At 39.8% G+C, this 12123-nt stretch overlaps 1 protein-coding gene across 7 annotated transcripts in view; it reads left to right on the top strand.

Moving 5' to 3' along the window:
* LOC115006858 (carboxyl-terminal PDZ ligand of neuronal nitric oxide synthase protein-like) overlaps positions 1–12123 on the top strand; it is a 165333-nt gene that overhangs the window by 54106 nt on the left and 99104 nt on the right. For 4 of the 7 annotated variants that reach the window (XM_029429433.1, XM_029429431.1, XM_029429436.1 and 1 more), the window contains exon 3: positions 8634–8726. In XM_029429433.1, coding sequence (XP_029285293.1) covers positions 8634–8726 — 93 coding nt within the window. Of the gene's footprint in view, positions 1–8633; positions 8727–10443; positions 10495–12123 lie in introns of all 7 variants that reach the window. The other 3 variants (XM_029429430.1, XM_029429429.1, XM_029429434.1) reach the window with 1 other exon arrangement.

Here is a 12123-nt window from a genome sequence, read left to right as displayed (position 1 = left end):
AAATGAAATGCCTTTTCATAAACAACATTGCTTGAGATTGAATCAGCCAACGGTCTGTGGAGGAAAAAAAGGGGGAGGGGGGGAGGGGCGGAGAAGCAGTGGGAGAAGATGGAGCAATTGAGTGTAAAAGAGAAGAAAGAATATGATAAAGTGAAAGAGAGTGGCACACACAGGGCCCAAAGTTCTATCAATGTAGACTTGGGAATGGGAGTAAAACATGACATAAATACACATATATTCACAAGAATGATCGGCAGTAAAATAATACGATTAAGATGGGTGATTAAGAGGAAAACAAGAATTCAAAGGGAGTTAGTGTATAGGCGAGAGAAAGTAATGAAAGTGTTATGGTTGGCAAGAAAGAGAGAAGTGTGTGTTGGTAAAAGAAGGCAAGATAGACGGTGTCTCTGGGGACTGACTTGGGAGGTGTGATCTCATCAGAAGATGCAGCAGGAGCCCTTCACAAATGAGTGATGTTGCTTTGGTAGTAACAATTAATACTCTTAATTCCATAAAGTCCCCCACCCCTTCCTGATATTTTGAAGTGGAATTGTGCAAGCTCATTCATATCTTAGTTTTCATGCTCTGCAGTAATGCATCGTTAGTTTGAGAATCTGTGCGTTGGAAAAGTGTAGCATGTTTTTAAACCATTAAAAATTGTCTGTCTTCGGCATACTTGGAGTTGATTTGTAGAGCTGCCTCTTTTATATATCATATGAATGCTAAACATGTTTTGATCTGCAATGATTTATCTGGTCCAATAAACAGTGTTAGTTATCATATTAGTTAGCTAAACGTGAAACATAAGTTACTTGTGTAATATTGCTTCCCTTCTCTATTTAGCTACCAGAGTAGATGGAGAGCAGCAGCCTGTATTTCAAATAATGACAGCGCTATGCAACTGCACACATTTCCTGTTTACTCCGTTTTCTCTCCGACAGTTTTAATGTCATAAATTGTTAAATGTGTCATTTTCTGCCGTGCACACTGCAACAGAACAGGGGACTTGTTGGAAACGTCCAGAATAAAAAAGTAAAAAGCAAAAAAGCAACACAAAGATGGTTGCCAAGACAGAAAGATTATGTCTTGTACAGATGTTGCTGTGCAACTGGGGGGTGAAACTGAACAAAAGAAGTCAGGGGTGCTCTAGTTTCTTCTTGCAGTAAAAACCAGAGAGCGAGCCTTTTATATTGTACGGTGTAGTCCCGGCTCGTTCTCTAACAGCTCTTCGTCTGGCACTGCCTCTGGCTCTCCCCTGGGGGAAGTGTTGGAGGTATTGTTGTCTGCTTCCTCTTTCCGGGTGATTTAAGGTCGAGCTGATTGGCTCGTGGTTCTCAGGTGTAACTACAGTCGGTCCAATGACTCCAGTAATCTGGCTATCTTTTGATGTACTGTATGCAGGAGGGGAACGGCTGTCTGTGGTGTCTTTGTTTATCCAACCGTTGAAACAAAACCATGTCACACAAATTCTGCCTTTGCTGCTCCTTCGTCGGGATAAACAAAAATATAGGTTCATTTTATTTCATAATTTTTTTAGCTAAAATGGGAACAGATCCAACAAATTTGTAGCTAAAGAAGGTGTGATATAGTTTGAGTTTGAGTTTGACCTTACCATACCATACCATACCTTACCTGACCTTACCTGACCTTACCTGACCTTACCCGACCTTATGTTTGCAGGTGCAGGTCAATAAATCGTGGATTCTTGCACACCTCTAAACTGTAATTTTGTTTTATTTTGGTGGTGATTTAACAGTTGATGGCTTACGGTAGCTTCCATGGGTGTTGTAGTTTTTGTTGTAAAATTGTAAAAATATATTAGCAAAGTAAGGTTTCTGTAAAGGATGTACTTAAACATTCAGATTCACTAGAAGAACAGTGAAATGAATCCTCAGTAATACTGTAAGCCATATGGGATATGCTACAAGTTAGTAACAGATCATCAGCTCTTTGAGAGCTGCTGCTGAAGGCTGCATCTAATGTTGTAAAATGACACAACTGACTATTGGGAAACCAGTGACCTTAAAATGAATTTTCTTCTGGCTGGATGATTGATGTTGCATGCAATTTGAATTGTAAAGAGGAGAAAAGAATCTTCCTATGTATATGAGGAGAACAAAGTCCTCAGTGTGAGCAGTAACTGAAGGTGCTCTGTGAAGGTTAAACCCACATGCATTTCACTTCATAAAGCACCTAATGACAAAAAGACAGTTTGCACATTTAAGAGACCTTGACTTTCAGATTGTGTAATTATGAGCTTAATGATCTGGGCTGTTAATTAAACTTCATATTCTCACTAAATCATCGCTTCTCCCTCCCCCCAGCTCTCCTTCTCACTTTTTGTCTCATTTTTGCTCCCTCTTTTTCTCCTGTATAATTCCTTGCAGCACTCTTTATCCTTTTTCCGCTCTCTAGAGTAGGCATGTCATTGAGATGGATCCGTGCTCATTATTGGCCGGGATGGAACTGGTTTGGAACAAATTGGAAAAATGGGGCAAAGTGGAGCTTCTTGCCGCCGTGTGTTCGTCGGTGCACATGCAGACAGAGCAGGTCTGGTTGACACAACGCAATCAGAAACAGTTGGACAACAACACCATATTCATCGCAGAAAGCCCCTTGTCAATAAGCTAAACGAATAGCTTGTTTAGCAACGGACCAGTTGCCCTTTACCTCAGCAAACACTCTCTGCTGCCCTACTGAGTTCATTGAATACTCACATTGACTGCCGATAGTTGACCTTAGCTGTGTTTTGATTGCGTGTGTGTCGGCATTTGTCTGCATCTTTATTTGAATCTTTTATTTCGCCCCCCTTACGTGCAGCCTCCCTTAATGAACTGCGATCATCAACAGAAAGGCAGGCTTTTATTGTGCTCTCATGGATCCCGGCTGATATTTCTGCGAGTGTAAATAGCAGCGCTGGCTGGGGACGCTGTTGTGTCAGTGGCTGTTTGGCGTCTTTGTTGCCAAAATGATGGATTATACTGGAAACGGGAGGAAAGGAAACAAGGACCAGTTTATCAGGAAATGGTGGCTGAACATTTTAGACGTACTTATTTGCATGATGGATGGGCCTGTTCTCGGACTTCAATTTTCATTTCATTTCTTTGTTTACTTGTACGCTAATGTCCTGTCACTGCTTCCCATACGGAAGTGGTCCGTCTCCACACTGCTGCACGTAAGCAAATCATGTTTACTGAAACCCGGAGCAAAGACGAGAATAAAACACCCTGTCACACGAGACCAGTTTTACCTGGACGCCCGATCATTTGTGTGGTTTATTGTCTTCTTAATTATTTGCAAATTTACATTATCGTCAAATGTAAAACGCTTGCACATAGAGCCGCCTCTAACAACAGTTGTTATTATCAATGAGTCTCAATATTCTTTTTAATTAATCTGGTAATTTGACAAAAGCAATTTCACTCGGGCTCAATAGCTTTTTCTAAAGCTTGTGACAGCATGCCACAGCCTTCCACTGTGGATGGTGACGGCCAAAGCCCAGAATGATGATCAATTCCCACTTTCACCCTCAATTCTCCCACTTCTGTCAAGCTTCTATTCGTGTAAATTGTAAAAGATAATGACAAATGATATTCACAATTTACCACAGCCCTATATCATATCTTCTAATTGCTAACATAGCAGTAAAAAGGATCCATCACCCTCTGAAAGAAACCACAAATATATGTAAATTAACATTTGAACCGGCACTGAAGTGATTATCAAAGTGATCAGTGTTTTGTTAATTGTGTAGTACAACTTATATTTTCAGCTCTAGATCACAAAGCATCAGCATCACTGTATTTCTCCACGCACATATGATGTCATTAAGGAGTTTGCACAACAAACAATGGTTATTGTCATTCCTGATGGGAAAGAAAAGCGAGAAGAGTTGGGAGAGTTTCATAAACTGTTAGTCCAGTGTGATATAAGACCCATTGAAATAGATCACAATTAAATAATTAATACTACTTTGTTGAGATCTTGAATTAAAAATCAATCACAAAATACTGTAGTAACTACAGTTGATCCTGAACAACAGCTGTTCAGCATGACAGGCACACACACAGGGCTAAACTACATTGTGCCGTGGAGCAACCCCCCCCCCCCCCCCCCCCTTTTTGTTTTTTAAAGAAACATGAAGTTTTGAAGTTCATCCGTAGTTCATCTCTGTTGAGCCTTTTGTTAGGTGTAAAAACCTGAAAAACGTGAAGAATTTCCTAAAATTAAGTGGAAAATATTTGATAATTGTCCGAAAAATATGTAATAAATGAAAACATTTATGATGGACCAAAGCTTTGGAGTTGAGTAAGTGAAAACATAATGCATTTTGGGTTGTATCATAAAGGACTTAATGTACAGAGGCCATCAGTCGTGGGAATCTTTCAAATCATATCAGTCTTTCAAAAACAGAAGGTCGTGAGTTCAATACCAGGCTGCCACCAGTGTACCCCTGAGCAAGGCACTTAACCCTGAGCTGCTCCAGGGAGACTGTCCCTGTACTTAGCTCACTGTAAGTCGCTCTGGATAAGAGCGTCTGCTAAATGTAATGTGATGAATCAGCATCTCGGCACTTTTGTTGTTTTGTTGTTTGTTTGTCAACACTTTCACTTCTTTGTGTCAAAAATTATTTAAGGCTGCAGCTGAAATGTTTTGAAAAAATGACAAATGTATAGCATTTTAGGTGTAAATTCAGAGCACTCATCTAGCAGAGATATCAAGGATTACCCTGAAATACTGCTAACTGTGTTGTGAGCTGTAATGTGTGCTCATTAAAACCCTTTCACCCCCCCGTCGGGCTGAGAGGTGCTGCATCTGGGGAAAAGTCAGACTAAATAAATTGTCAGTTATGAAAAATAAATGCCTATGCTGCTGTTTCAAGTGTTTTAATCACACACATTCATATCCTCATGTAATACAGATAAACGCTGCAGCGATATTATAAATCATATCGCTGCTGTATCTGTAGATGTGTGTGGATTCAATGATGGGTCTGTATCAGACAGGAACAGACAGAAAGCACATAACTCTAATAAGTCTGTCGTACCGTGCTGAATACACTTACACAGTCATGGCGTGCATGAAATCTGTTTGATTGCAGTTGTAATCATCTCCACGGAGGTCAATCATGCAATCCATCAGGCACACCAACGTTTAACTCTTGCACATGCAGCACAGTCAACATTACGGCAGATTACAACTCAACCATAAAATCGCTCATAAATGTCACTTTGAGACTTGAAATGATTGTTAAAGGGCTTCAGCTTTCTCTATATTACTTTATGGAAATATATTCTACAGACTGGAGTGTGAATGCGTCGGCGTTTTCTGTCCTTTTGTTGAAGGTAACAACAGGTTGTGCAGTGAAGTGGTTAAAAGATTATGCTAATAAAGGTACCTGCTGTACATGCTTAAAGTAAATCATCATTATCACGGTCCACTAGTCTGAGGAGAACAATGCGTCCTCCTCCGCATCAGTATGCAAACTAATTGCAAAGAAAAATTGAAGTGTTAAAAAAGAAAGAAAGAAAATCATTATCATTTCTGCTGTATTGGCTTTTCTTGTTTACACTTTGTTATTGTTGTTGCTGTGTAATATAGGCCCTCATTTTCATTCACCTTCACACTCTATTGTAGAAAATTGCAGCACAAAATGCTAACTATTATAATTAATCATCATTATACAGTCAACAAACACACACAAAGAGGGCCAGGACTGTTGTGTAACAGTCAGCAGCAGAGTTTTCACCCCGAGGTCCAGGAGCTGATTGTGTTCCTGCAGCTTTGTTCAAGCTCCTCCTTTTGATTCTTCACGGTGATGCAGACGAGGCCTTGAGCTCTACTGTCTGGCATCTTCTTCTATACTGCGAACATTCAGGCTGACACATTTCAAATGGTGTAGCTTTTATCTTTCACTGTTGATGTCTAATGCCGCAAATATGAATTATTGTAGATGGAATTTGACCTCAGTATTCATTATGTTGAATGTGCGCAAAGATGTTTATAGTGGATCTGAAATCCTTACTGGATTTAATCAGATACTAGTTTAATAAACGATTTATCATTTAAGCCTTTTTGTTTTTCAAGCTAGAATGCGTAATATAAAAATAAAACTTGCCTTGTGATTATTTTGTGTAGGAGTTTTGATCATTTTAAGCCTTTTGAAATGTTTACCAGAGCTACATATTTCCTTCTGGCTGCGAACAGATTTCTTCTTCTTTTTTTTTTATTTCTTTTTTTACAAAGAGTGTGTTTTGAGGTCTCAGCGGTTGTTAACAGAAAACATTAAAGGTTAACATCTTAACAAGGATACTTAAGCGACCTGTTCTCTCTCCACAACTGAAGAACTTAAGAATGTTTTAATGCTGCTGTAAACCTATTTTCCAACATGTGAACTGAAGTCTTTAGAAATGCAACTAAATTAAAGAAAGACAATTCAACATTAAGTAAAGCCAGACTGACAACACGGCAGAGGACATTCCACCGACGCACCGATAGAATATTGACAAATTGATTGACAGCAGTAGGTGGGAAAACATGACTGATGTCACAATCAGACGTTTTCTTTGCAGCAGCAGAGTATGACACTGCAGTTTTTATTTGTGCTACCACTGCTGCCAGACAAACTTTAAACTTTTTTAAAGTGACCTTGCGCCCTCACTTGGAGCTGCCACACTTAAAAGAGCTTGAAAAAACATGGTGGTGACATCAGTCAACTAAATGTTGGCTGCACAAAGTGAAGGTTGTCAGCTTGTCTGAACAGAGTACTGTCTCGCTGCTGTTGCCGTTTTCTAGCCACCTTAAGATTCGATTTCTCACTTCCTTGCACTGAGCAGATTTCCCACGAGCGTCAATATCTGTGACCAGAATTTAATTTGAACGAATTTAAAACGAGGTGAATCTTGCGGCATCTCGGGGTAGAAGGCTTTATGACTTGAATAAAAATGGCTGGCAAGTGAAGCATTAATGAGCGTCCACTTTCAGAAGCACTATACTGTATCACCCGGCAGGACACACCAACTTGCCAACTCCGTGAGAGTGCTGGACAACAGGAATAGATATACAGACGGTGCTTGCAGCTAATGTCTCTCCTGGCTACCGTGACAGGTGGTTCTATACGGCTCAATTACACCCCACTCTTTCAGAATGCCATCAACATGCAGAGGCTTGTGGTAGAGGGAGAAAGGCCGCACGTGTGTTTACATATGTCGTTGCACCTGAACATTAACACAGGATTCCTACAATAACATAACGTCTGCTATGCATTTGATATGCTGTTGTTTGACAGTGCTGACGGCTCCATTAGAGGCAGTGGAGACGATGGAGTTGGTCTCGGTCGGATCTTTGGTGTGTAAATGAACCGCGACAGAGGTCTGCCGCCCGTGCTATGTTCATTCGGCAGGGCTCTCTGTCATCTTCTGTGACGAATCTATTCACCACACGTGTGAAACGTTGAATTGGAGTGGATGGGAACGCCTGCTCTATTTTGTTTCTTAGGTGGCGACGTGTGAGAGAAGTTCAACTCAATAATTCAGCGTTTCAATGTTTCTTTGCATAATTCAAATGGTGGAGTTTATTCTCTGCTATTGGCCACAAAGCAGTTTTATTTAAGGTCTTGGTCGGGGTCAAGTGGCTCGCTCAAAGGAATTGTATGGTCATTTAGTTTTTCCCTCAAACTTTAAATGATCTCTCCTCAGTACTTCTAGAGCTGGATGTTGATTACTCTTTGAATGGACTAAAAGGTGTTGTAGAACTGATTAGTGGCCCACATGAGCGCTGACAAGAACCCACAACATTGATATAAGCCAGATCCAGGATGCAGCATACAAACATATTCTTACGTCAACAGGAGAATGTATAGATCACTACAAAACCTATGCAATAGGGCTGAAACTAAGTCATATGTCCATTATCAATTAATCTGCTGATTATTTTCTAGATTTTTACTCTGTAGCACTTTGAGTTTTGTTTACTCAAATGAAAAGTGCGCTTATAAATACAATTTATTTTTATTATTATTATAGATTAATTGTTTGGTCTTTAAAATGTCAGAAAATAGTGAAAGCTGTCCATCCCAGTTTCTTAAAGTCCAAGATGATATATTTTAATGACTTGTTTTGTCAGTCCAAAACCCAAATATGTTCAGTTTAATATATAAAATAATGAAAAGCAGCAATTTTCTAGATTTGAGAGGCTGTAAACAGCATTTTCTGACATTTTTGCATGAAAAAATACTTTTAAATGATTATTAAATTGTCTAAATAGATACTATACTGTACTATGTATTCAAAAATAATGAATACATTATGTATTCCCTCTTTCAAATAATTTGAGACAATTTCAGCAAACCTAAACATCAAAATTAATAAACCTTTCCAATGTAAAGACAGTGTTACATTACATTTTTTTAATTCTATAATTTGTGTTCATAAGTCATCTTGAAAGTCATTCGTGTTTTTGATCTCAAGCTACAGGAACTCTTTTTCTGACTCCCAGCTCACTTTACTGTGTCTCAAGAACTGTGTTTAAAAGCAGTGAACAAAGCGTGTACCTGCATTTCTTTGGAACATATTTGTATACAGTCCTTTTGTTATATAGTTATACGTTGCTGTCTGTCTGTCTTCTCTCTGCAGTATGAGTTCAAGGTGAAAAACATCAAGAAGAAAAAAGTCAACATTGTGGTGTCTGTAGACGGCGTGAGAGTGGCCTTGAGGAAAAAGAAAAAAGTGAGTGACCTTTTTTTAAAATTTGAACTCCAAAAATTCTCTCTCTCTATTCAAAGATCTTCTTTTTGTTGTGTTTTGGTATTGTCATTTTGATCCTAGGAAGAAGAACAATCTGAATATGTTTATACCAACGAGCTAATAGAGCTATAGGCTACAGTGTCTTCCTGTTGAGAGGCAAAGCAGGGAAATGGAAGACGCAGGAGAAGCGGGGAAAAAGAGCCATCTCCAAGTTCAGTTTAAAATGATCAGTTCATGTTCATCTCTTATATTTTCTTTTTAACCGGTTGTATACGGTGGCGGAACGCGCTCGCTCCTCAAGTTGACTTTGAACGCGGGGATGAAATAGACGGTGGCTGTTTTAATTGCACTGCCATGCCGGGTGCCGTACAACACCGCAGCGTCCCTAGAGTTTATGGCACTTACTTTTATTATCTGCGAACTGATGCGTTCAGTTCACCGTTCACGAAAAATATGAGCACGTTCAATTAACGCGACAACACAGAGCGCATGCAAGGATGTGGCAATGCACGACTTTATGATTCTGTCTATAGAGCAGGGATGTCAAACATGCGGCCCGGGGGCCAAAACCGGCCCGCCAGAGGGTCCAATCCGGCCCGCGGGATGACTGTGCAAAGTGTAAAAATGAGTTGTTTTAATCATAAAGTAAAATACTGTTCCAGATACCTGTGACAAAATGTTTTGTACCTTTGTAGACACACTGTGATCTGTAATTGTAACGGCACAATATTGTTGAAATTGCAACTTTTCTTCTTAAGAAATTTCAGGTTGTTCATAATGTTTTGTAAAAAGATCAAATTTGAATATTTTCAGAATGTATTTGTACTTTTTTGCACTAAAACGAAGGGAATAATTTGGAGTTGTCGTTATTTACAGGTTATTATGCTATAATTTTACTGGTCCGGCCCACTTGAGATCAAATTGTGCTGTATGTGGCCCCTGAACTAAAATGAGTTTGACACCCCTGGTCCTAGGAGCAAATAAAGACACTACGCTGGCATGGCATTAGCATTAGCTGTTTTTAGAAACAAGACATGTAGACATAAAAAATATTGTGTTTCAATAATACTTTGGGGTTTTTCGGTGTTAAAACTTTAAAGATCCAGTCCAGATTTATTTCCTGTATCCTGCTTGTGGCATGGAGGTGGTGATCGATCCTCGTCTGGATTACATGGCAGACGGAGGTAAGAATGGAGACATTGTAAGGGAGGACAAAGGACCTGAGAGGAATCGAAAGTATTGGGGAAGATGTAGGAGAAAACAGGGGCAGATGCTGAAGAGTAAAGACACGGGATGAAAAGAGAGGAGAGAGTTTACAGACGAGAAAAGAGCAAAGAGGAGGGGAGGATCTGTTCTTCCTGGTGGTGACAGCTGTAATCCACAGAGGCAGACTGCCGTCGACTTCTCCTGCCGAGAGTCTGACAGGTGGATGGAAACAAACGGAAGTCACTTAGTATTGCCGTCCATTTTCCTCACCACACATTTAGTTTTTCATCTCAATTTTTATTGATCCAGACTTAAAACCATTCAGTGTTTTTTGAAGGTTCCTGGCTGCTCTGCTGGAAGCCTTTAAAATATGTGTAATATGTATTATAACAAGAAGTGACTGTCAATCATCATCCTGTTGATCTATTCTGACAGACATACAATCTGCAGGGACAAAGACACTTATTGAATTGTTTTACTTTCCTGCATGTAGGTAGGAAGAGCTCAAACATCTGATTGGCTGTTGACCACTGGCTGTGAAAAGGTCAGCAGATTATTTTACCCTCCACTCAGAAGTCAGATTTCATTTTTTCCTTAGTGGACTAGGAAATTAATAGGCTTCAGATGACTTGTTGATGATTTTTTTGTTGTTGCATTGAGTGCAGGGTTGAGATGCAGATACTAACCCCTCTAGTTTCCGCACAAAGCTGCTGCATTAGCTAGAAGGTTTCCTCTAAAAATGTCAAATGTATTAAATTGAAATCAACTGAACTAAACATTTTAATAAGCACCTATCAGAATTTATGGCTATATTTAAGTCATTTTAATTGTAATGCTGCAGCTTGAAGAAGGACATCTGTTGAAGTCCTTGAAAGACTGTAAATAATCAGCTAACCAGATGAAGCTTATATACATGTAAAAATGGAAAGGAAAGTGGACATCAAGGACTTCTCGCGCATGTCAGTAACAAAAGACGATGTATTGACCTTGACTTGCAGTTGCAGGCAGATGTACATCTCAGATATACATATCATTATTAGTGTCTCATTAAAAGGAGGCTTAATTGAGTTGTCTGAAAGGTCCTCACGGGAGCAGCCTATTCATCACAGAAATATAAATGTTCAGTTATGTAAGTGTGTGCCACCTTCTGTAATGCTAAATGGTTGGCCATCGGGAGCAATTTGGGGTTCAGCATCTTGTCCAAGGACAATTCGACATGTTGACCGCAGGGAACCACAAAACACCAACTCTCAGAGTGGTGGACGACCACTCTAACAGTAATGTGTGTGGATGGTTCATGATTTGGAGACGACGTGGAATATTACTATGACTACATACCACATCTGTCGGCTGAGGCTCATGGGTATTGTATTTTGGCCATCTGCCATTTTTAACATAACATTGTAATTTGAGCAACGGGACTGGGTCTGTATTCTGATATGCAGTATCTTGCATCAATAGAAGCCCAAACAGGCTTAAAAGACAGACTATCAATGACCACGTGATAGCAAAACATGAACAGTATATTGTGTTTTCCTGACGCCGAGGTGTGCACTGCTGCCTCCTACAGAGCCACGCACATCCGGGTGAATTATCACGTTTTTTAGGGAGTCCCGTTGAGAAACATTGAAGATATCATTAAGAAAAGACTGGAATTGGAATTTACTGCAACCAATGTTTCCTCCCACCTGTGCTTTTCTTCTGAAAACAAACCGAGAGAGAGAGAGAGAGAGGTGATAGAAGGGATATTTCATTTAAATCACTTCCTCCTTGTATTGTCTGATGAGGTACACATTAAAGCCATCATCGAAGGCTCAGTGTCAAATTAACAGGCGGTCTGGAATGTAAAGCCGGGTCGATAGAGGGATGTTTCGCCTCCACTCTGTTTCTCGTATCATTTGTCTCCCTGGACAGAACACTGAAATGTCAAGTGTGACGGTCAGCAATCTATTTACATCTCTGAGTGCGTCGGAGGCGATGAAAGACCAGCGATGGGAGTGATTGACTGATTCAACAAAGCTCTGTGAAGATAGAAATCAATATGAATAATTTCTGTGCGCTTGACATTTTCATTGTGACATTAAACTGGAACGTAGATTTAAACAAACACACCGACAGACAAAAATCAAAATGTTATAATATCTACACTAATAGTAACACTCTCCATTACGAG

This window comes from Cottoperca gobio, chromosome 4 (assembly GCF_900634415.1).
Source record: "Cottoperca gobio chromosome 4, fCotGob3.1, whole genome shotgun sequence".
NCBI classification, from domain to species: Eukaryota; Metazoa; Chordata; class Actinopteri; order Perciformes; family Bovichtidae; genus Cottoperca; species Cottoperca gobio.
The sequence above is the reverse complement of the archived record's forward strand: the minus strand, read 5'-3'. Positions and strand labels throughout refer to the sequence as shown.